Source organism: Lithobates pipiens, unplaced genomic scaffold (genome assembly GCF_037356315.1).
Source record: "Lithobates pipiens isolate NorthernLeopardFrog02 unplaced genomic scaffold, aLitPip1_a1.2 Scaffold_8, whole genome shotgun sequence".
In the NCBI taxonomy this organism is placed as follows: Eukaryota; Metazoa; Chordata; class Amphibia; order Anura; family Ranidae; genus Lithobates; species Lithobates pipiens.
The window spans coordinates 569,937,675-569,962,755 of record NW_027507903.1 but is presented as its reverse complement, the minus strand read 5'-3'; the positions used below and the strand labels follow the sequence as shown (position 1 = coordinate 569,962,755).

General features: G+C 41.6%; 1 protein-coding gene across 1 annotated transcript in view; it reads right to left on the bottom strand.

The window, feature by feature from the left end:
- OLFM2 (olfactomedin 2) overlaps positions 1 to 24,404 on the bottom strand; it is a 503,318-nt gene extending 478,914 nt beyond the window's left edge. Inside the window, exon 1 of the mRNA XM_077470164.1 lies at positions 24,232 to 24,404. Coding sequence (XP_077326290.1) covers positions 24,232 to 24,372 — 141 coding nt within the window. The 5' untranslated portion in view covers positions 24,373 to 24,404. The remainder of the gene's footprint in view (positions 1 to 24,231) is intronic.
- Between the last annotated feature and the right edge of the window lie 677 nt (positions 24,405 to 25,081).

Genomic DNA, 25,081 nt, shown 5'->3' with positions numbered 1-25,081 from the left:
CAATTACAAACGTAGTGATGTACTAGATGTACTACGTGGTTTTACAGCTCTTTAGCGCCACCCTTTGGGCTCCATCTGCTAATTTTGTGTTAGTAGAAGTTTAGTGAGCGTTGATTTGCGCTTTTCTTTTTGCGTTTGTCATTTAGCGCTTTTAATTTCGTGCTTTTCAGTTAGTTTCTGGATGGCCGTTCGTCAACCAGACATGTTATGAATTGGAGGAGATAACGTGTTATTTATTATTGGCCTCGAAGTTATTGCTTTGACATTATTTTTTTGGTTGAATAATTATTTTATTTGATATATTTTCTATATTTTTGGATGCATGGAATGCACTTTTTGGTTAAGTTCTATTGGCAGATAGCATGTCTATTTTTTTTTTTTTAAATGCACAATAAAAAAATTGTGTAGAATAATACTTGGCTAAGTGTTTTACTTCAAATGACAGTTTGGGAGTGGGCAGTTACATTCTAAAAATACAATGTAAACATGACAAGGGACACCAACATAGTTGTACCTTTGATTTTGATCTTAAAAACTACAGGATAATGGTGTTGTGGTAACTTTCCCAAAATAAATAAATAAATAAATAATATTATTCTTGATATCACTAGAAAAAAAAGCCTTTGAAAATCTGTTTGCAATAACTCCATCAGCATCACCAGCAAAGCAGCTTCATTATTATTAATTTTCCAAAAAAGCTGCGCTATAGTGAACAGCTATATAATATCGAAATACATATAGCTAGAAAAAAAGGTCAATGATTAACCATTTAAACATAATAAGGTGAAATGCAAATAATATAAAATTACATGCAACTATAATTGTTTAAAAAAAATAAAAATAAAAACGTGCACCACTAAAATCAAAATATTGTCTCCCTAGGTGCAAACAATTATTTAGTCCGTTTTTCAAAGGGAACAAGAAAGGGAGAGAAAGGATCCTTCACCATCAACAATACTGCCACTTACCAGCTGCTTTGATCCCTTAAGTGAGATCAAGTATCACCAATGACTTGTCACCCAGTCAAGGTTTAAACCGCTTATGCCGCGTACACACGATCGGACTATCTGGTGGACTTGGTCTTTTTTCCAAAAGTCCGGCGGACTTAGAAAGAAGTTTTGACTCAAAATTGTCCGCCGGACTCGGCAGTCCAGCGAACAATTCGGCCGTCTGTGTGCTAGTCCGCCGGACTTTTGAAATGAACGGACTTTGCCGCCTCCATGGGCGAGATTGACACGTCGCTGGCCCCGTCACCTGGTATGGACTTAAAGGGGAAGCCCTACGCCGAAAAAATGTCGTGGGGGCCCCCCAAAGTCCATATCAGACCCTTATCCGAGCATGCAGCCCGGACGGTCAGGAAAGGGAGCGGAGACGAGTGAGCGCCCCCCCCCCCTCCTGAGCCGTACCAGGCCACGTGCCCTCAAAATGGGGGGGTGCTTTGGCAAGGGGGGCCGTTGGTTGTCGGGGTCTGCGGGCGGGGGGCTTATCGGAATCCGGGAGCCCCCTTTAATAAGGGGGCCCCAGATACCGGCCCCCCACCCTATGTGAATGAGTATTGGGGTACAATGTACCCCTACCCATTCACCTGGTGAACAAAATGTAAATAAAACACAACACAAGGTTTTAAAATAATTTATTGCACAGCTCCGGGGGTCTTCTTGCCGGACTTCTTGCCGCTATCTTCTACTAGCTCTTTTACTAGTGGAGGAGCCCGGCTTTCTGCTTCATCACCGCCGCCATCCGGGGGTCTTCTTCCGACTTTGGGGGTCTTGTCCCCCTCTACGGTTCTTCTTGCCAGGCCTCCGCTTTCTTCCTATAGCTCTTTTACTAGTGGTCGCCTGGTCTTCTGTCGCCGCCGCCGTCTCTTCTTGCGACTTCGGGGGTCTTGTCCCCCTCTTCGGTTCTTCTTGCCGGGCCTCTGCTCCTTCTTCCAGCTCTTTTACTAGCGGTGGCCCGGTCTTCTGTCGTTATCGCTGTCGCCTTCTCTTCTTCTTCTCTTCTTCTTCCTTGAGATGTTGACTCGATGCTGTCTCTGGCCGTAATGACAAGGACGCGTTGTGCGGCGACTTATATAGGGACAATGGGCGGGGTCACCGTGTGATGTCCCCGCCCCTTATGATGCCACAGTCCCAGCATCCTCTGGGACTTTAACACCATAAGGGGCGGGGGCATCACCTGCCCATTTTCCCTATATAAGTCACCGCACAATGCGTCCCTGTCATTACGGCCAGAAACAGCGTTGAGTCAACATCTCAAGTAAGAAGAAGAGAAGAAGAAAAGAAGAAGAGAAGGTGGTGGCAGCGGCGGCGACGACGACAGAAGACTGGGCCACCACTAGTAAAAGAGCTGGAAGAAGGAGCGGAGGCCCGGCAAGAAGAACCGAAGAGGGTGACAAGACCCCTGAAGTTGGAAGAAGACCCCCGGACAGCGGCAGCGACGGAGAAGAAAGCCAGGCTCCTCCGCTAGTAAAAGAGCTAGCAGAAGATAGTGGAGGAGTCCGGCGAGAAGACCCCCCAAGACGGAAGAAGACCCTCGGAGCTGTGCAATAAATTATTTTAAAACCTCAGATAAGGATCTGATATGGACTTTGGGGGGCACCCCCATGCCGTTTTTTTGGCGTAGGGCTTCCCCTTTAAGTACATACCAGATGACGGGGCCAGCGGCGTGTCAATCTCACCCATGGAGGCGGCGACATTGACTTCCTTCGCTAGTCCCGTCTACCTGTAGCCACGTTCAAAATGAACGGACTTTCCTCCATGTGTGGGCAAGTCCGTTCATTTCAAAAGTCCGGTGAACTCCCGCCATAGTACGCCGGGTTGTCTGCCAGACTAAGCCCACCGTAAATGTCCGGTCGTGTGTGGGCAGGTCTGTAGTTCGGAAAGTCTGGCGGACCTCAGCTGCAAAGTCCGGCCGGTGTTCCGCTGGGCTAGGTCCACTGTACTAAGTCCGCCAGATAGTCCGATCATGTGTACGCGGCATTAGAGGGTAAATCCTTTTAAAACGCTCCACTCTGGCAATGGTATACTCCTATGGCTCCTTTATTCTCTGATATTTAAAGCAGAGTTCCACACAAAAATGGAACTTCCGCTTTTCCGGTTCCTCCCCCTCTCCGGTGTCACATTTGGCACCTTTCAGGGGGAGTAAATGCCTGTCTAATACAAGTATTTTGCTCCCACTTCCAGGCATAGATACTCGAGCCACCCGCGGGTATCTACACCACTCAAACCCCCACTCGCCCACTGTATTCTGGGAGACACATGGGTCCCAGAAAACAGCAGGGACCAGTGGGAGTGAGTCACACATGCGCAGTAGGGAACCAGGAAGTGAAGCCGCAAGACGTCACTTCCTGATTCCCTTACTGAGGATGGCGGCGGGACCACCTGACAGCCGAGGGATAAATCGGCTTCGGGTGCCGACACCGCGGGCGCCTTGGGCAGGTAAGTGCCCATATTTTAAAAGTCAGCAGCTGTAGTATTTGAAGCTGCTAACTTTAAAAAAAAAAAAAAAAATGGCGGAACTCCGCTTTAATAACATTTCTATATATGTAGTGGTATGTGATTATCATTATATTTTACATGACATAACTCTGGTATTTTCAGTTTACGTTTATAAAGTTTCCTTCTCAAGCTTTCAAAGAATAATACATTTTGAATAGTATTAAGCCATGCAGAAAACACGCCACTTCAATGTACGCATATCTCCTAGCACCTAATTTCCACTCTTCATTATATACGATTTTATTTTCTGTCTCTTTGATTAATTCTCTATTCCGCAAATATGTTCAGTGAAAAAAAAAATATATATCAATTAAACATCAGTCTGCAAAAAGATACCGTTTTCCGAAAATGCATCATTACCACCAGCATTTATGAGAGATGCTAAATGGGGTGTCCTATTAGCTTTCCCCTTCTAGGCTGAGAGTCATCTTGAAAAGTAAACACGGAAAGTATGCTTCTTAACCCACAGCGGGGTTTTCATTAATGATGGATCTTGTTCAAGATTTAGAAAACCTGAATATAGAGGTGAATCCCATAGAGGGGCAGATCTTGTTGTTAAATTCTGCCCATTTTTTAGCTAATAGGCAAATTGCTTTTAATCACTTGCCGTCTGCTCACATTCATTTTACTGTTAGCGGGTGGCAGCTGCAGGCTAGGTGACATACCCGTGTGTTGTGATTTGCTTATTGGTGCCCCCCCCCCTGTTCACCTGTGCTGTGATTGCCCACAACATGAGTTTGTCAACAGGTTACGGCTAATCATTTTGTCTGTATACCTGCTAATCAGCAGTGGCCAATCAAAACACAGACTGGATTTCTTCCTGCCCTTAAAGTGTTTTTTACGCCAACATTTCATATTCCTTATACTGTATGTGCCTGCTGTACCATGTACTTGTATGAAAAAGTATCCTGTTCAATTTGTATTGCTTCCTTTGTGTGAAATCGCTGGTGTTCCTGCCAGTCCCCCTGCTTTCCTATTTCAAACTGACCACACTAGGCACAGAAGCACAACTTTCCCAGCGTGCTCAGTTTTTTGATCATTGGAGGAGAGCAGGCTGAGTTCCCAGCATAGCGAGAAAGCTATGCTAGGAACTCAGCCTGCTCTCCTCCAATGATCAGACTTGTCCTAACATGCCCCCACTGCACAGCCATTCACTGGGAAGCTCAATGTGCTGCTGCTTCTCCTCCCCCAGCTCTTATGCAGGGAATGTGATCACTTATAAAAAAGAGAAAAAATTTATTTATTAAAAAAAAAGGTATTTGTAATGTATTTAGAATGTTTTTTTTTAATACATATATATATATATATATATATATATATATATATATGTGGTGTGTGTATATATATATATATATGTATATATGTGGTGTGTGTGTATATATATATATATATATATATATATATATATATATATATATATATATATGTATATATGTGGTGTATATATATATATATATATATATATATATATACACATACATATATACACACAAATGTTTGCCTTTCATTTTTATTTCAAACTGAATGGGTTGTTTTACAAGGTTATCATTTACAATCCCTTTAAAGTGGTTGTAAACCCTTTTTGGTGACTTTTACCTATAGGGACGCCTAGAATAAGTCTTACCTATAGGTAGTGGAAATATCTACTAAACGTGCTTGGTTTAGGAGGAGCTATTTAACTTGTAGTGCGCCGATGTCGTCATTGGTGCATGTGATGGGAAGAAACGGACCACCCTGCTGTTTCTTCCCCCCTGCATGTGCTGTGACACGTGGGAGTGATATCGCGTGACTCTGGCCAGTCACAGACCCAGAGTCCGTGGCTCCGGAAGGGAAAGTGGAGAAGATGGATGCGGCCTGTTCAGGACAGCGTGGGCTTCATTTGCAGGTAAGTGTCATATAGTGGACTAGTATGCGATGCATACTAGCCCATTATGCTTATCATTTGCAGGCCTTGCAGGGAGCAAAAGAGGAAGTAAAACCCATCAGGGTTTATTTCCTCTTTAAGAACTGAAAACAAGTAGCTAGATCTGTAAGTAAAAGCAGCACACATACATCTGCATAGTGCCTACACTTCTTAGGCATACATTTATCATCACTGATTAGCGTACATTATTATCACTGATTAGTGTCACTAGCGACGCAGGTGTCAGTTAGTCCCTCCCAGCTGTTGTCAGTTAGTGCCAGATTGTACATCACACTATCACAGTCACACTATAAGTTGCTGATCACTGACATTACTAGTAAAGTGTCCACAGATCAGTGAATTGATCACGATCAGAACTGTACTAGTGTAGCCAATAGTATAGAGTCCCAAAAACATAGTGTTAGCAGGATCAGCCCTGATCACTGACAGCACTCTTTGACATGTGGCAGAATATATTTTGCAATAAAATTATAGAGAAATAGAATTTTATAATAAATGTTTTATTAAAGGAAGTAGAAGATATTTTTTTTTCAAAGTTTTGGTATTTTTTATATTTAATAATCAAAATATATAAAACCCAGTAGTGATCAAATGCCACAAAAAGAAAGCAATATTTGTGTGAAAAAAATATACAAATTTCAAATGGATACAGCATTGAATGACTGCTCAATTGGCAGTTAAAGTAATGCTAAATAGCAAAAAATTGTCTAGTCGCAAAGGTAGTAAAATGCAAAAAAATAAAAAATAATGTATAAATACTATAGACAGAGGGTATTTCCATGTAGCTCCAAGAACAACATTGAAATGACAATGGTTTTTTTCAATTACATGCTTGGGGGATGCCCTGAAGCTTTACATGTTGTTATGGAACATTATGATTTTCAAGGACAATCTTATAGAGTGTACATTGACAACACATATTTGGCTGTGGATTTTCTGTTCCAATTAGATTGGCTAATATAAAGCAGCATCACCCCAATCTGATGCATTTCGTATTGAAAAAATAGTTTTTTCAAGTAGCTTTTGCACTCAACACATGGTTTTTCATCAAACGCTAGTAGCCCTGCTTTGATTGGCAGATAGAAACCACCCAGTAATTTGCTGTGACTGTCCTTATTATCGATGATGCTGAACTGTCCTGCTGTTGGCCAATTTTGATTAGGCTCCTCATTAGGAATTGGGAGACCATATATGATACAGCAGTGCAAAACTGGCCAGCAGCAGGACATTTTTATTGAGGGAGAATTGGCTGAAATCATAGTTGCCAACAGTCCCGAATTTGCTCTTCCCATGATTGCACTTTCTGTGGGCCCCCTGAGGTACGAATCAGCAGTGATCTGTGGTTGCTGTGTCCTTTGGACACGGTTGATCACAGATCAGGGTACAGAGCCAATCACAGCTGCTATTTCCATGTGACCAGCTGTACCCAATCGCAGCTGATCATAGTGTAAATAGAATTTGCCAGTTATCGGCAGTCCTCTCCTCACACAGACCACACTTGAGGAGAGAAGAGCCGGTAACTGGCAAATCCACACAGGGGACATCTGCACTAATAATCAGAGCACTGATCTTCAATGTCATGATTATCAGGGCTGCCAATCAGTGCCCATCAGTGATGCATATCAGTGCCCATCAGTGACACATATCAGTGCAGCCTCATCAGTGCCTCCTCATCAGTGCCCATCAGTACAGACTCATCAGTGCCTCCTCATCAGTGCCCATCAATACAGACTCATCAGTTCCTTCTCATCAGTGCCCATCAGTGCCGCCTCATAAGTGCCAATCAGTAAAGCCTATCAGTGCTCATTAATGCAGCCTCTTCAGCGCAAATCAGTTAAATAGAAAAATTACTTATTTTAAAAAAATATATATTTTTTTCTTTCAACATTTTAGGTCTTTTTTTTAGTTTGTTTAGCAAAAAATGAAAAATCCAGTGGTGATTAAATACCACCAAAAGAAAAGCTCTATCTGTTTAAGAAAATTATAAAAATGTTATATGGGTACAGTGTTGCATGACTGTGCAATTGAATTGTCATTCAAAGTGTGACAGAGCTAAATTCTGAAAACTGGCCCAGGCAGGAAGGGGGTGAAAGTGCCCAGTAAACTACTGGTTAAAACTCACAGTTTAAAAAAAGCTGTGACGTCATCTCCTTGCATAGATCTTCCTCTATCCCCAGGCTCTTGGAGGGGGTATCTTTGAAGCAGTGACATCACTTCATGTTAGTGTTTGTTACAGCTTCTTAACCACTTAAGCCCCGGACCATTTGGCTGGCCAAAGACCAGAGCACTTTTTGCGATTCGGCACTGCGTCGCTTTAACTGACAATTGCGTGGTCGTGCGATGTGGCTCCCATACAAAATTGACGTCCTTTTTTGCCCACAAATAGAGCTTTCATTTGGTGGTATTTGATCACCTCTGCGTTTTTTATTTTTTGCGATATAAACAAAAAAATAGCGTCAATTTTGAAAAAAAAACACATTATTTTTTACTTTTTGCTATAATAAATATTGCCAAAAAATATATAAAAAAAATAATAATTTCCTCTGTTTAGGCCGATACGTATTCTTCGACATTTTTTTGATTAAATAAAATCACAATAAGCTTTATTGATTGGTTTGTGCAAAAGTTATAGCATCTACAAAATAGGGGATATTTTTATGGCACTTGAATTATAATTTATTTTTTTACTAGTAATGGCGGTGATCATCGATTTTTATCGGGACTTTGACATTATGGTGGAAACATCGGACACCTTTGGCGCGATTTTGGAACCATTCACATTTATACAGCAATCAGTACAATTAAAAATGCATTGATTACTGTGTAAATGTGACTGGCAGTGAAGGGGTTAACCACTAGGTGGCGCTGTAGGGGTTAAGTGTGTCCTAGGGAGTGATTCTAACTGTGGGGGGGGGCTATGTGTGACGTGACACTGATCACTGCCCTCGATTACAGGGAGCTGTGATCAGTGTCAGTGTCATTAGGCAGAACAGAGAAATGCTTGTTTACAACATTAGCATTTCCCCGTTCTTCCTCTCCGTGAGATGACCGTGACTATCCAACATCGAGCCTGCGGGACCCGCGATCACGCTCACAGAGCTCCTGTCGCGCGCGCACGCAAGCCGCTTCTTAAAGGGCAATGTACAGGTACGTTATTCTGCCTGTACATGCCCTTCTGCTGCAGTATATCTAAGTGAGGCGGTCGGGAAGCAGTTAAAGTGGACCTTCAGTGATTTTTTTCAACCTTCCATCTATTAAATCTTCTGCCCTTGTTGTTTTAACTTTGGATAGTAAAACATTTTTTTCTGCCAGTAAAACCTTATACAGCCCACTTCCTGTTTCTTGTCTAGTAAAAAGCCTAGGTTTATGATATCATGCACAGCTTTCTCACTCACGTGAGAGTTTGCCAGGAAGTGAAGGGGGATGAGTCATAAGAGAGTCAATGAGAGCTGCAGAGCTGGAGGAGTGCTTCTGTGTAAATCCAGGAAGGGAACAGGCAGCAGCTTCAGCTGCCCACTGTTAAAATGGTTGCAGCCAGACTCAGTGGAGGGAGATTTCTGCAGCATATTTGGCAAGTACAGAATCACAGTATATATAAAATAATATGCAAAGTGGTGTAGGAAGCTCCGGAATGGCAAAGATGTTTTTATTACAAATTATGTAAGACTGCAGTTCCTCTTTAAGACTACAAGTCCCATCATGCCCTGGGATTTGAAGTCTAAATGGGCGGCAATGTGGGTGGGACTGTGGGCATGGTTTTAATGGATCGGACTCTTGCGGGCATATCAGATCGGAGTCTGAGACCCTTGGATCCACACGTTGATGTAATCACAGCATTACTAAGAACTATAATCTGAATGAGCGGCACTGTGGGCAGCAGCTAAAAGAGACTGTTGATCCAAAATCAGATACAAAAAAAAATCAAAGACAAAAAGCTCCTAATAATAAGATCAACGAAAAAACAAAGGATCTAGCAGAACTAACTTTTGTATGTTATACATGTATATGTATCTATGTACCTGTATAAAAGACTATCCATACGTCTCGGACTTCATGACCCAGATCTCAGGGTTGTCAGTACAGCAAAGTGTTCTTCACAGTTATTCCCTAATGCTCTGCTTTTATCATAATTTATTTATAGTTCCAGCTTCATTTAATATTTATTTATGCTATATTAATTTATTATATGAAAGATGATATACAGTATGCCTAATCACAGTTCCTAGAAAATATCCATCTGTTCTCTTGGCTACATATACTATAACTAACGTTTCTCCGCTTATTCAAGCACCATCTTAACATTTGGTGTTTACAAGTTAAAATCCCTATTTTTTGCTAGAAAATTACTTAAAACCCACAAACATTATATATATATATATATATATATATATATATATATATATATATATATATATATATATATATATATATGTGTGTTTTTTTTTTTGTAGCAGAGAATCTAGAGAATAAAATGGTGATTGTTGCAATATTTTATGTCGCATGGTATTTGTGCAGCAGTAAATTTTTGGGAAAACACTTTCATGAATAATAAAAAAAAAAAAACAGTACAGTTATCCCAATTTTTTTGTATAATGTGAAAGATGATGTTACGCCGAGTAAATAGATACCAAACATATCACGCTTTATAATTGCACACACTTGTGCAAAGGCAACAAACTTTGGTGCCTAAAAGTCTCAATAGGCGATGCTTTAAAAAAATGTTATGGTTACCAGGTTAGAGTTACAGAGGAGGTCTAATACTAGAATTATTCCTCTTGCTCTGAAGAACGAGGCGATACCTCACATGTGTGATTTGAACACCGTTGACTTATGCGGGTGGGACTTCCGTATGCGTTTTCTTTGCTGTACGAAATCGCAGTGACGGGGGCGGTTTGAAAATAATTTTTTTTTCTTTTTTCTTTTAATTATTTTTATATTATTAAATTGTGTTTAAAAAAAAAAATTGATCACTTTTATTGCTGTCACAAGAAATGTAAACATCCCTTGTGACAGTAATAGGTGGTGACAGGTACTCGTTATGGAGGGATCGGGGGTCTAAAAGACCCCAAATCCCTCCTTTGCACATCAAAGTATTCAGATCACTGAAAACTGTGTATTTGAATACTGTATATTTTTTCAAATCCGTCGCCATTGGTAGCCGAGTAAACAGGAAGTGACGTTGTTACGTCGCTTCCGTGTTTACATCAAGGAGACTGGAGCAAAGCCGCTTCCGGCTTCGTTCCACTCTGTCACTAGCTGCCGGAAGAGCCGGATCATTGATTGGCTCTCCTGTGCCACCGGGAGGCCCGGGAAGAGTGGCGGGAGGTGGCAGGAGGGGGGACGTCCCCTCCCGCTCCTCCAGGATAACAATCAAGCGGCTTTTAGCCGCATCGGTTGTTATCCTCGGAAAGCCAATCGCCTGTTCTAAACAACGGTACTGGGACGATGCGGGCATCATCCCGGTATAACCCCCAAAAGCCAAGTACGCACATCTGCGTACACTCGGCGGGAATGGGATAAACTGTAGTTCACACGACAGAAACCTGGAATACTTTTTGATACTTGGACTTACAATCAGGGTGGATAAAAATCAATGCTTTAAAAAAATAAAAATAAAAAAATAGGATTTTTTTAAATATAAATCGGATTTTTTACATTTTTATCAAATTTATTTTAATAAGATATTTTGGAGTAAAAATCTATCTAAAGATAGCTTTTTATTTAAGATACATTTATAATTTAGTTTATTCAGCATGAAATGGAGCTTAGTTATGTAGCATGATTCTGTATATTCTGCAATATTTACACTTTTGGTAAACTCATTCAGTGAATCCAAGCTCTGTGAGCTGAGATAACATGCACTGCATTGATGCATTCACACAATGTCACAGTAACAATAAGATAAAATAAAGTTCTGGAATATTCCTTTATCCCATTGTTTTGCAAATCTATGTACACTACAAACTCTATGATTGAATTGGTTCTGATATCGCTGGTTTACTAACCCGACAGCTTATTATTCTAAATAGTAAACCTTCATTTTGTTTGCAAATATTAAAGATTCTAACTACCAGAAAGAATGAGTCCTTACATTTAAACAGCACCTGTCATTTCAGATCCATCATGGCAACGCCTGTTACCGGGCATCCACTCACCTGCTGCCGCCACATCCCTCACCTTGTTGTGTCACTGCCACATTACCAGCCGTCCCATTAAAATGAATGGGACTGTCGGTGAGTCAACAGCGGGTCAGAGGAGGAGCTGCGGGACAGAGATGACAGTTGCTCTTTAAAAAATGTGATTTAAATCAATGGATTTAGCCTTTTTACAAGTGATTTAAATCAAATCCACCCGGCTTACAATAATACAGTTATGTACAAGTGTGGAACAAGGGCTGGATTTACCTTTAAGCAGAACATCAGTCAAAAATAAAACCCAAAAATGAACATCCCATTAAAAGATAAAATAAAATCAGCTTTAGTTTTAATATTTACTTTCAATGAAGAGATTTTTCTTGCAGTTCTTTTTTCTGCCATCAGATGTCCTCAGTCTGATGGCGGGCCCAGCATCATGCAACCCCTTTCCTAAAAACCATGGTCATCTTGGACCAAGCCAGTAACCGGACAGTGAAAGGAGAAGCAGCACAGTGATGTGAACCCAGCCTTATTGTCCTGGTGACAACGGTTTCACCACAAAGTGAGGGAAAATATCCAACAGCAAACTTTGTTTTTTTTGTTTTTTTTTTAAGATTAGGGGAAGGTTAGAGTCCCTGTCAGATTTTTGTACTTCTGTTGGAGATTTCCCTTACTTCATTTATGGCACAGCCATTCTCACAGAGACAGTTTATAAGGGTGAATCTCTCTAATGTCCCATTCACAACTCGCATGGTGGGAACTCGTGTTCCTGCTTATGATTTTCCTAGAGCCATTTCCATAGCTCCCAACTGTCCCTGATTTGGAGGGACTGTCCCTGATTTGGAGCAATGTCCCTCTGTCCCTCTTTCCTCCTCATTTGTCCCTTATTTTGGTCTGATCCATATAGATGTATATAAAATGCACTTTTTATCTATTAAAAAATGTTTTCCAGACATAAACCTTTCATCTGATTTCTAAATTGCTGCATTTGTAAATTCCAAAAGCCAATATAAAGGAATAGTAGTGGTAAAAAAAAGCACTTGTGTTTAACCAATCTTGTTTTTTTTTTTGTACAATTCTCCTTTAAGGGGGCGTGGCAAGGGGTGTGTCCTATGCCTGCATGCTTTTGCCATAATAGTTGTCTCTCATTCCCATCTCAAAAAGTTGAGAGGTATGCCTTTCCATGTGTTTGCGCATGTTGCGCATAGGGCAGCCAATTCACTTGAATAGACCGTTCTATGCACGCTTGTCACGCAAAAGAAGTTTATGCTCCTTTCTCGGCAACAAGCTTCACGTGATTTTTAAAAGGGTGTTTTGCCCCAACTGCCGCATACATCTGTCACTGCATGCAGTACTTTCTAAGCCCACCGCAATGTGATGCTATTCCCTGCCTTGAACCGCAGAGCCCCAATCAAACTTTATGAGATATCTGTGTGACATTTCAATACAAAATAGTATGTTTTCAGAAAAAAGTAAATAGTGTGATGCGCCATCGGGGCATCAACATCGCACTGATCTGGCCGGACTGCACGCCAACTAGTGCATTGTAAGGCATTTAAAACCTAATACAAGTTCCATAGCTCCCAACTGTCCCTGATTTCGAGGGACTGTCCCTGATTTGGAGCAAAGTCCCTCTGTCCCTCATTCCTCCTCATTTGTCCCTCATTTTGGTCTGATCTATACAATTGTATGTAAAATGCGCTTTTTATCTATCAAAAATCTTACTTCTAAATTGCTGCATTTGTAAATTCCAAACGCCAATATAAAGGTATAGTAGTGGTAAAAAAAAAGCACTTGTGGGTTTAACCAATCTTGTTTTTTGGTACAATTCTCCTTTAACCACTTCCCGACCGGCGCACGCCGATGTATGTCGGCAGAATGGCATGGGCAGGCAGATGGGCGTCCCTTTAAATTTGCCACCCTGCCATCGCGAGCATGCCGCCGCCGGCACGCTCACGTGCCGGTTGGGACCCACGTGAGTCCGGTCGCGGGTCCTGCGGATCGTGGCAAGGGGGTGTGTCCTATGCCTGCATACTTTTGCTGATAGGTGTCCCTCATTCTCATCTCAAAAAGTTGGGAGGTATGAAGTTCTAATCCCTCAAATCCTTTCTCCCTGAAAAAGGTTTTGTCTCCAAACACACTTTAACCATTTTTGAAAAGTACATATTCTACACATCATGGCACTGGATCAGATAAAACAAAGCTACAGTCGCAACTGTGAGCCGGTTTCTGTGTTATTCAGCCATTTCCTATTTTTCTTCCAAAAAAAAAAGCAACCTGGGTGCCTGATAACCTACCCAAATTTATTTGCAGCCATAGAAAGATCATTGCCCCTTTAACAGCTTAACCACTTCCATACCAGGCCTATTCTGACACTTCTCTCTTACTTGTAAAAATCATAATCTTTTTGATAGAAAATAGTTTATTGCAAGTATAGAGAAAAAAGAGGTACTAGAATACAAAGTAAGGTGGGTATTGCAAATACCCAAAATGTAAACACTTAAGTAAAAAAATGTTTTAACATAAGTGTATAGAATTTAGATTTTTTATTGGAAATATTTTATAGCAGAAAGTAAAAAATATAGTTATTTTTTTTTCAAAATTGTCCCTCTTTTTTTTGTTTATAGCGCAAAAAAATAAAAAATGCAGAGGTGATCAAATACCACCAAAAGTAAGCTCTATTTGTGGGAAAAAAAGGATATTCATTTTATTTGGGCACAACGTCGCATGATTGTCAGTTAAAGCGATGCAGTGCAGTATCGCAAAAAATGGCCTGGTCAGGAAGGGGGGGTGAACCTTCCAGAGCTGAAGTGGTTAATTATTTGAAAGCTGTAGTTTTCACCATTTGGTGGGGGCAATTTGAGGTTTGGCACAATTGGTATCAATGTCTTATCTATTTACACAACACAATATAATCCTTTTAGAAGCTAGAAAATATTGTGTTTGTGTACAGAACTTAAGTGAAAAATCTTAAATGTGCAACTACCATTTTTTCTTTATTCTGCAGGTTCTTTGCCTTTGGAAAATGCATACAGGGGAATTTATCACAACTGGAGCAGACAGACTCTGGAGCAGCTGTCATTGGTAACCAATCAGCTTCTATCTTTCTATCTTTTCAAAGCCTAACTGAACAAGCTGATAATAGAAGCTGATTGGTTGCTGCCGTGCATAGCTGCTCCAGATTCTGTCTGCTCTAGATCTGATAAATTCCTCCCATAGGGAATATTGAAAATTCTGCACATCTTTAACTACTTGCCAATTGAGCACTTTTACCCCCTTCCTGCCCAGGCCAATTTTCCGCTTTTAGCACTGTAGCACTTTGAATGACAATTGCGCTGTCATGTAACACTATACCCAAATGAATTTTTTTTATCATTTTGATAAAAATTGATAGCACTGATTAGGTGTCCAGAAACGGGTGGGGGGCGCAGAGCCCCCCCTGCCCCAAAGCACCTATCCCCCCCATGTTGAGGGCATGCGGCCTGGTATGGTTCATGAGGGGGGGGGGCACTCGCTCGTCCTCTCCCTTTCCTGACCTGCCAGGCTGCATGCTCGGATAAGGGTCTGGTATGAATTTTGAGGGGACCCCCACACCATTTTTTTTTTTACATTTTGGCATGGGGGTCCCCTCCGAATCCATACTAGACCCCAGGGCCTGGTATGGACCTGGGGGGGACCCCACGCCGTTTTTTTTCTTAATTTTTTTTTTAACATTCAGCAGGAAGTCAGCTGACAGCTGATGACTCATCGGTTGCAACGGATGCGGTGGCCAGCATCCCGGCCCTCTCCTTAGCAACCAGCTATATACAGTGTAAAAAAAAGAAATAAAAAACCGCAAATCGCGGGTTAATTGAATTCTATTACATGCAAAACGCTGCATTTTGTGGGAAAAAAAGTCCCCGACCCTTTCCAAAAATGCAGAGGCACTAAAATGCATTGATGTGAACATGTTCCATAGGAACCCATATTAAAAAAAAATTCCCTGCATTTCTGCAAAATGCAGCAAAAAACACATTAGTGTGAATCAAGCCTCACATGTGCAGGTAATGATGACAGTACAGTGGCTAATCAAGACACCATCTGCATAGATTTGCATGTTCTCCTTGTGCTTATGTGGGTTTCCTCACACACTTCAAAGACATGCTGGTAGGTTAATTGTTTCCTGTCTAAATCGGTACTAGTATATACTGTATACATGTGCGGCGAACAACGAACATTATGTGGTGTTTGCAAAAAATTTGAAAGCTGCGGAGCCCTGTTAAAGTCTATGGGACACTAACATGAAAAATCAAAAGTGCTAATTGTAAAGGCTCATATGCAAGTTATTGCCATACAAAGTGTTTGGGGACCTGGGTCCTGCCCCAGGGAACATGTATCAATGCAAATTTTTTTTTAAAACTGCTGTTTTTTTGGGAGCAGTGATTTTTTTTAATGCTTAATAAAAATTAAATATTCCATTAAATATTGTGCCTGTGGGGCGTCTAAAGTATGCCTATAAAGTGGCGCATTTTTCCCGTGTTTAGAAAAGTACCGCAGCAAAATTACATTTCTAAAGGAAAAATTGTTATTTAAAACTGATCGCAGCTGTAATGAATTGTTGGGTCTCAGCAATATAGAAAAAAACTCATTAAAAAAAAGGGCATGTGCCCCCCCCCCCCAGTCCATTACCAGGCCCATTACCAGGCCCTTTGGGTCCACAAACCAAAAACTAAAAAGAAATTGTGTGGGGCCCCCCCAAAATCCATACCAGGCCCTTCAGGTCTGGAATGGAAATTAAGGGGAACCCTGCACCACATTTTAAAAAAATGGTGTAGGGATCCCCCCCTCAAAATCCATACCAGACCCTGGTTGTGGAACAGTTGAGGATGTTTTTTAATCTTTTTTGGTCCGTCAGGCGGTGTAGGTTTACATTGCGGGACATTTTTTTTTTTTTTTAATAAAGGAGTTGTCCCAAGCTGTCGCTTGTGAAATGGTAGGGGTACAATGTACTCATTACCAATTCACATAGGGGGGAGCGAAATCCCCTTGTTAAAGGGGGTTTCAAGATTCCGATAAGCCCCCCGCCCGCATACCCCCACAAGCACCGAGCAAGGGTTGTGGGGGTGAGGCCCTTGTCCTCATCAACATGGTAATGGACTGGACTAGGAGGGGCCCATGCCGTTTTATCTGTATTACCAAGACCTCACAATTCATTACAGCCACGATCAGTTTTAAATTACAATTTTTCCTTTAGAAATTTTGCTGTGGTACTGTTCTAAACACGGGGGAAATTTGCCACTTTACAGGCATTCTATAGACACCCCCAGGCACGATATTTAAAGGAATATTTCATTTTTATTGTTTCACTTTAAGCTTTAAAATAATCACTGCTCCTGAAAAAACTGCAGTTTAAAAAAATAAATAAATTGCATTGATACATGGCCCCTGGGGCAGGACCCGGGTGGTCCCCAAACACTTTTTATGACAATAACTTGCATATAAGCCTTTAAAATGAACACTTTTGATTTTTCATGTTTGTGTCCCATAGACTAATGGTGTTTGTGTGTTCTTCTGAATATTATGCCTGTTCGATATGTTCTGGTGTCACACGCAAAGGGGGGTGTTCAGCTCATCCCTAGTTGTAAGCAGGGACTGATGTGACTGTACAATATGTATAGCTCTGCGTAAATTGTTGGTGTTAAATAAATACCAAACATAAAAATAAAAATTATAGCTGCAAGCAGAAATGGAAAGGTAGCCTGACAGCATATCAACCCAAGAACAAGAACTGATAGCATTGCAGTTTACCAGTCCTTAGATGCGCAGACTGCATTTGTTTTGCTGTTTCATGTTTTTTTTTTAATGTATTTTAACTTGGTAACACACTTCTAGTCTTAGAGTGACATCTGTACTAATTCTAGATTGTAAGCTCTAATGAGCTGGGCCCTCTTATCCCTCCTGTATTGATTTGTTTTGTAAGTGTAATGTCTGCCCTTCATGTTGTAAAGCGCTGCGCAAACTGTTGGCGCTATATAAATCCTATATAATAATAATAAGTAGCGCTGTCAACCTAGGCCAGGGAGTGTGTTAGTACTAAATAATACCTCCTTCAATTCACCATAACAGGGGGAGATGTTTTGCAAATAAGGGAAAGCTATTTCATATATTACTTTCTTTTATCAAAGTTTTTGAAGATAACGTTAAAATACAGGTTGGGTTCATGGTTACAATGCTGAATGATGAAAAGGTCAGTACATACAGGAACAATATAAATCCAAGGCTGAGAATAAGCTAAATGAAAAAAAAGATATAATAATAATAATAAAACTGTACTCTCATAGAATGAAATAGGGTCTATGGCTTTATGGCTTTAGTGGTGGGGGTAGAATGTTACTTAAGTACCAACCACGGCAAGAGGAAAGCCCACCCAATATCCAAGGCAAAAAAGGCAAAAGGGGTAGTGGAGAGAGGAAAGGGTGAGAAAAAAGAAGCAGGGAAGAGAAAGACAAATGACCCAAGAGGCTATTGGGAATGGAATAGAAATCAAAGGAGGGGAGGACATATGGGGTGGGAGACAGGTAAGGGGTACGAAAAGAAAAGGAAGGGGATTCCAGGATTAGGGCAATAGGATACTGGAATAAAAGCATGCAAGTAGTTTGTGATGGTAGTGGGGAATAGTTAAGCCATAGCTAACACATCAAGAGAAATGTGTGGGTTCTAGCATTTAATCCCGCAGTCAATTTTACGTTTACAAGAGTTCCCTGCATTAAGTTTTTAACTTCCGAAAAGATCAAGGTGGGGGACTTCCAGGAATGTGGTGAGTTCTCATTCTTAGTTAGTACAATATGTGTGGGGGGTTAGATGGGAAGAATTATCCAAAATAACATGAATACAATAAGGAAACTTTTATCTTTGTGGGGGGGTTGGATGCAAAGAGATGCAAATGGAGTCAAGTCACAGTTCTTGAAAAGAGAGTCAACAAAATGGTACAAGTGAATATAGTGAAAAAGTTCCCTGTTTGGAATTTTGTGCTAATTTTTAGGTTGTGGAACCTAAAAAGATCCACCAGCAAACTAGGTGTGCATCATCCTTCTTTGCAGGAAATAAATGGCAGCAAAATAAATGAAATAAAGGAAGGTGAGGCAAGATGAGGCTCACTGAATATTTAACAGAATCCTGGATTGACAAGGTATGTGAAAAATTAGGGGGTTGGGGCATACCATAGGAGGAATTTAGATGATGGAAGGAGTGGCATTGGATGAACATCTACAATATACAGAAAGGTCCACAATGGTGGATCAGATTCAGACAGGAGTTGAATTATCGGTGCTACTTGAGTAACTTTATAATGGTAGATAATGTTGGGTTCTCCTAACTCATCCTTCAGCTTAGATTTGAAAAAGGGTATTTTTTTTGAGCCTTAGTTTAATGGAACCCCATATAAGTTTCAATAACTGCAACTAGACAAACCAAAGTATATGGGAAGAGAAAGCGATGGGCAAGACTCGAAAGGGATAGGCAGTTTAGGCAAATCTGACATTTTATTCATATGGCTAGAGATACAGTATAAGTGTGGACCCAGGATGATAGAAGTTCTAGTTGTTTGATCGGGGGCTATAAAACATTGTTATACAAAGGATTGTTGGTATATGTGAGTGTGATACCATGGTAAACGAGGGTAGGAGCCCACTAAAAAGGAACACACATTAGAAGAGATGATTGAGTTGATAATGAACGTTTAGCACCCTCCTAGTTCAGAGTAGGCTCCTAGGTAAATTTAGTTAGCTCCTCTGTAACAGTGGAGCAGGGGTTGATTACTTAGGGCTGTTCAGTGTCTCACAGGCTGAAGTTCTGCTGTTCCTCCCTGTCTTCTAGAGACTTCTAGAAGTATAATGGGAGAGAGAGTAGGACAAGCGGCCTGAATATTTATGGAGCTATGGCCAATTCCTGGGAGATGTCCCCAGAAGGTGGAGGAAAAGTCCATTAATCTTTTGAGGCCTGGCAGCCAAGGTGCAGAGTTCCTGGTCCAGTTCTAAAAGCCAGAGGAGCATTTGAAGACATTGAGGTCCCAGCTAGGCTTAGCTGGGGGGGCTTATCGAAAAGACCTGTATCCAGAGACAGAGCGGAGCCACAGGGGAGTTGGTGGGAGTGAGCTCAACCATTTTGGGACTGAGTGAGTAACTGATCCTGCTATACAGAGGAGAAGTGGCTGTGGGGTTGCCTACCCCACCCCCCTTTCCACAAGCAATTGCAGTGCAGCCAGGAATTATATAAAACAGCCAGGAGCATGCAACACTGCTTAGAGGTTTGCCCAGTACAGCCAGGAGTTGTACAAGATAGTCAAAAGAGTACAGTGCAGCCAGAGGTTGTGCAATACAGCCTGCATTTTTGCACAGAGCAGCCAGAAGCTTAGCAGTCCTCAAATCCTTCTACAGTTCTGGGGTATTCCATGCTCCTCATGCATATCCAAGCTACCATTTTAATAAAACCCCTAAAAGAAACCCCTAGACTGATCTTTGAGCCAGAGAAAGAAGAGTGCCAAAAATGCTGTGTTCCTGGTTGTGTATGCTGCAAGTGGGGGGAAATAGGCCCAGATTACCAGCAGCTCCCGTGGTGGTAGTGTTACTTTAGCAATGGATTTTGTGCAATTAACAGAGTCCCAAATGAGATGCAAACCTCCAGGAGTGAAAGTAAGAGAACTAAGCGGAAACATCATGTATAGCAAAATGTCATTAACAGACAGCAAACACCCACTGTTTCCAAGTCTCAGACATGCAAATTGTGCCTAATATGTTCTGATTGTGTCTCAAGGGCCAAAATAAACAGTAGGGAAGACTGTGGGCAACCCTGCCTTGTCTGACTTGAAGCCATAATATCTAAAGGTTGCCAATCGCAAACTTTTTTTTTTTTCATGTCGGTTTGGAGTAGGGAAATTGCTGTCGGGTTTGTCATCCCAACGGAGAGATTTCCCTGCATTTGCTGTCCTGCAGGCACAACAGGATGTGAGAGGAAATCTCTCAAAAGTCACCAGAACAAATGTTCCCATTGCAAAATTTCTTCTATTCTTTTTCTAGTAACAATTTAAAATGTTGACCAACTTTTAGTCTGCTGATAGTGGTCTCCGGGACAAACAGAGATCCTGAGCAAAGACAACAATAAAAACTTGATAGGTATTCACTCCCTTCATTGCTCTTTCCAAAACAAGCTTTGGCTTTTGAAACACTTTAAAAGCATACTGTATGTAAACTCAAAAGCTAATTGAATATATTTTGCTGCACACCATCCAACCCTAATAGCTTGAGGAGCTTCATTTTTTTTTTCTTCATCTGTATTAAAAAATATTAAGTTGTTAAACTGCCGTTTTAATTTTCAGGATGACTTACACTTCAGCGGGTTAGCATTGTCATTCCGCCATGCATGCTCACCAGAAGTGACATGCTCACCAGAAGTCTCACCCCCCCCCCCCTCCCCAACCAGCGCTGTGCGAGGGACTGATCATATGACTGCAGACAACCTCTCTCTAAATTATACGTTTTAAAGAACAAAACAATGTTCCGTATTATACCGCTTATTATCTATATACTGTATACATTTCAAAGTTCATCCTTTGGGTTAACAAATAAAACAAGAGTTTTAATGCTGACAACCTATGATTAAGTTCATAAACTTTTGTAACTACCTGCTAACAAAACGTGATGAGTAAAGTGGCAATGTTGTACAGTTCAAGTTTTTCATTTAAATCACATTACAATAAAAAGAATTATATAGCAGTAACCAGCGTCCTGTTTCACAAAATACACATGAGATCATTTCTGCAAGCTCCATCGTGATACACTTAGGGGTTGATTTATTAAAGGCAAGTAGACTGTGCACTTTGCAACATGTAGTTGCATCCTGCAACTATACAGGCATACAGCACTTTTAAGTACACAATGGGGTTTATTTACTAAAGCTGGAAAGTGCAAAATCAGGCTCACTTCTGCATAGAAACCAATGAGCTTCCAGGTTTTATTACCAAAGCTTAATTGAACACGCCAAGGTTAGAAGCTCACTGGTTTCTATGCAGAAGTGAGCCTGATTTTGGACTTTCCAGCTTTAGTAAATAAACGCCATTGTGTACTTAAAAGTGGGGTATGCCTGTAGTTGCTCCAGAACTTATTAAATAAGGTAAATCTTCATTAGGCAAAGAATACCCAATCACGTGTAAGGAAAATTTAAAGAAAAACAGCATTTTTACTTGCATACAATTGGATGATGGAAGTCAGCAAAGCTTCTGCTCATTTACTAAGCTCTGGAGCAACTGCTCTTGCAAAGTGCACAGTCGTTTTGCCTTTAGTAAATCAACCCCACAGCGTTACATAATCACATTAATAAGATTTACCTAGGAGACACATAACCAACTTGTCCATCACAATCCCAAATAAACCTTGCTCAGAGGAGGTATTCATTTCATCAGGATCTCACAACAGCCTAAGCCTTCAGCTGGGACCCCAGAAAAGCCATAGTGAAACTTTAGTCCCATTTTAGAAAAAGTTAAAGCGACACTTTAAAATAATCCATACATATCCACTACTTAATGACCCTTTTTATGAAATTCGTTTTTTTAGGATCCATGCATACTGGGCTTAAAAAAAAGTTGTTTCTACAGGAGTTTTGCATTTTTTTCACCTGCCTGTATAAGCAGCTCAATGTTATCCTTGGTGTCCATGTACATTAAAGCGTTTAGAGGCATATTTCAACAGGAGAGTTTAGAAGCATTAAAAAAAAAAAAAAAAACATTTTTGAGAGGAGTTTTCAGGCAGAAAAAAATGCTAAACGCTCACAAACGCTCATAAGCGTGCAGAAACGCAGTGTTTAGGCGTGTATGTGTTTTCAAGTGTACATTGAAAAATGAGCAGAAGGGAATGTTTTGGAAAAAAAAAAACACTTATAAAAGCAAATTCCCGTAAACTCTTCTAAACTTGTGTGCAATATGAGCTACTAAGAGCATTTTTTATACTGCTTTTTTTCTGCCAGAAGTTCTGGCCATTTTTCTGCCATTTGGTATGCATGGACACTCAATGGGGGTTATTTACTAAAGGAAAATCCACTTTGCACTGAAAGTGCACTTGCAAGTAAAGTCACTGTAGATCCGAGGGGGACATGCAAGGAAAATAAAAAACAGCATTTTAGCTTGCTTGTGATTGGATAATAAAATCAGCAGAGCTTCCCCTCATTTCAGATCTTCCCCTTAGATTTAGAGCGACTGCACTTTCAAGTGCACTTTCAGCGCAAAGTGGATTTGCCTTTCCTAAATAACACCCAATGTGTTTTTTTCGCCACCTTTTAACATCCTCCATGAGCTCCTGAACCTTTCCTTTTCCCCTTACTTCTGCAGTGCATGATAGTTGTGGTCATGTGCACTGCACTATGCACACTACAAATCCCATAGTCCCTCGTCCATCTCGGGAGCGAGCAATAGAGGGTGGCTATGTTCCTATATACAGTGGGACCATGAAGACCATGGAACCCTCTAATAGGAAGTCAGATCACAGCAGAAAATAAAGGAATTTGGAGATTTGGAGGAGGCTGAGAGCAATAGAATGTACTTTTTGAGTTAAGAGTTCAGTGTCACTTTAAGCATATCTCAGATAACATATTTACAGCATTACATTCAAATACAGAAAAACAGCCATTTACACATAGCATATTACTAGAGAAAGAGTCACATGTTGCAGCAAACATATACGGACAAATGCTCATGCACATAACATTTATGTAAATCATCCCATGAGTTACTGAAAAGGCCCCCGCTCTTGGTACATGTGTACTTTACATCCAGCCTTCCCTCTGTTTACTTCCCTTACTGGACACAATATTTACAACAAGTACATCAGGATCAATAACTGCTTGAATAAATACGGAATAAATAATTCAAACAGCAGGGTCCATTTAATAAGGCGCCGCAAGTAGCAGTGATGGCTGGCCGAGCGTAGCAACCCATAGCAACCTATGCGGTGTCGCTTTCCGGTAGTTTGGGGCAGTCAAAACTACGATATGGTTACGAAGGGTTCCTGCACTCGGCACGTTGTCCTGCACCTTGTTAAATACGCCCGGACAGTAAAAATCTAAACTTGCTAATGACACAAGGATCTTTCATAAACAGATGCCATCCTAGAGAACACAGACAAAAAGACCTTTGTGCATCAGTTTGAATAACGGGACTGGTCAACCAAGACCGACCAACTGGCCACTGGGGAACCGTAAGGACCAGCGTGCCCCGATTGCCAACAGCTGACGGGACATGCTGGGGCTTGTAGTTCGTCAACGGCGGAGGGGCCCTGGTTGGCAGTGTCTGATGCATACAGCAGAGCATTGTATCCTGGAACGTGTACAGATGCATGCTAAGAATGAATAATATAAAGAAGATATGGCATCTATCTAAGGATCTATCTATGAGTCTATATCACACATCACACACATGTGCCATGCAGTAGTCCCACACACATAGGCTGTGCACATGTCCTGACGCTGAGACATATGTACATTGTAAATACAGACACACACCTCCCTGTCTACCCTCTCCCAGAAGGGGCTCTTTTGTCAATGTCAGCAGCATCCTCTCTCTCATCCCCCCTCCTCCTCCCAAAGGCCAGCATCAGCACCACGGAGCATGGACAGCTACATCTAGCCAGCAGACTGACAAGCAGGAGCTTACCTGAGCCATCCTAGCCTGTAACATGAGCAGTAGGAAGATCATGCTGAAGAGGTGCATGCTTGGGGGTACAGGGGGGGTCCTCGCACCTTTACACAGACCCCCAGGACTCAGCCTGCCCACCACTTCTGACACCCTCCACATCCGCCTCTTCCCTGCACCCTCCCTCTCTCCTTCCTCCTGTCTCTGCTTTTTTGTCCCTTCCTCTCTCTCCCTCCCTCCTCTTTATTCTATCTCTCCACCCTTAATTCCTCAGTCTTTTGCTCCCTCCTGTTTTTTCCTTTATTCCGTCTCTTCCACTCTAATTCTTTTCTTCCCTTTTTCCCCCCAGTCTCTCGAGTCCCCCCTCCTTCTGTCACTGTCAGTTAAATCCGTCTTCCTGTCTGTTCATTTCCTTCTCATCCCTGTGCACTTGTCCCTCTCACTCCCTTTTCTTTTCTTCTCTTTTCTGTTCTTTCTTATTTATTTACTGTATTTTTTTCTGTAACCCCTTCCCACTCACCCTATTCCCTCCCCACTCACCCTATCCCCTCCTCACTCACCCTATCCCTGTCCCACTCACCCTATCCCTTCCCCACTCTCCCTATCCCCTCCTCACTCACCCTATCCCTTCCCCACCCTTCCTATCCCTTCCCCACTCTTCCTATCCCTTCCCCACTCTCCCTATCCCTTCCCCACTCTCCCTATCCCTTCCCCACTCTCCCTATCCCCTCCTCACTCACCCTATCCCTTCCCCACTCACCCTATCCCTTTCCCACTCACCCTATCCCTTTCCCACTCACCCTATCCTCTCCCCACTCACCCTATCCCTTCCCCACTCACCCTATCCCTTCCCCACTCACCCTATCCCCTC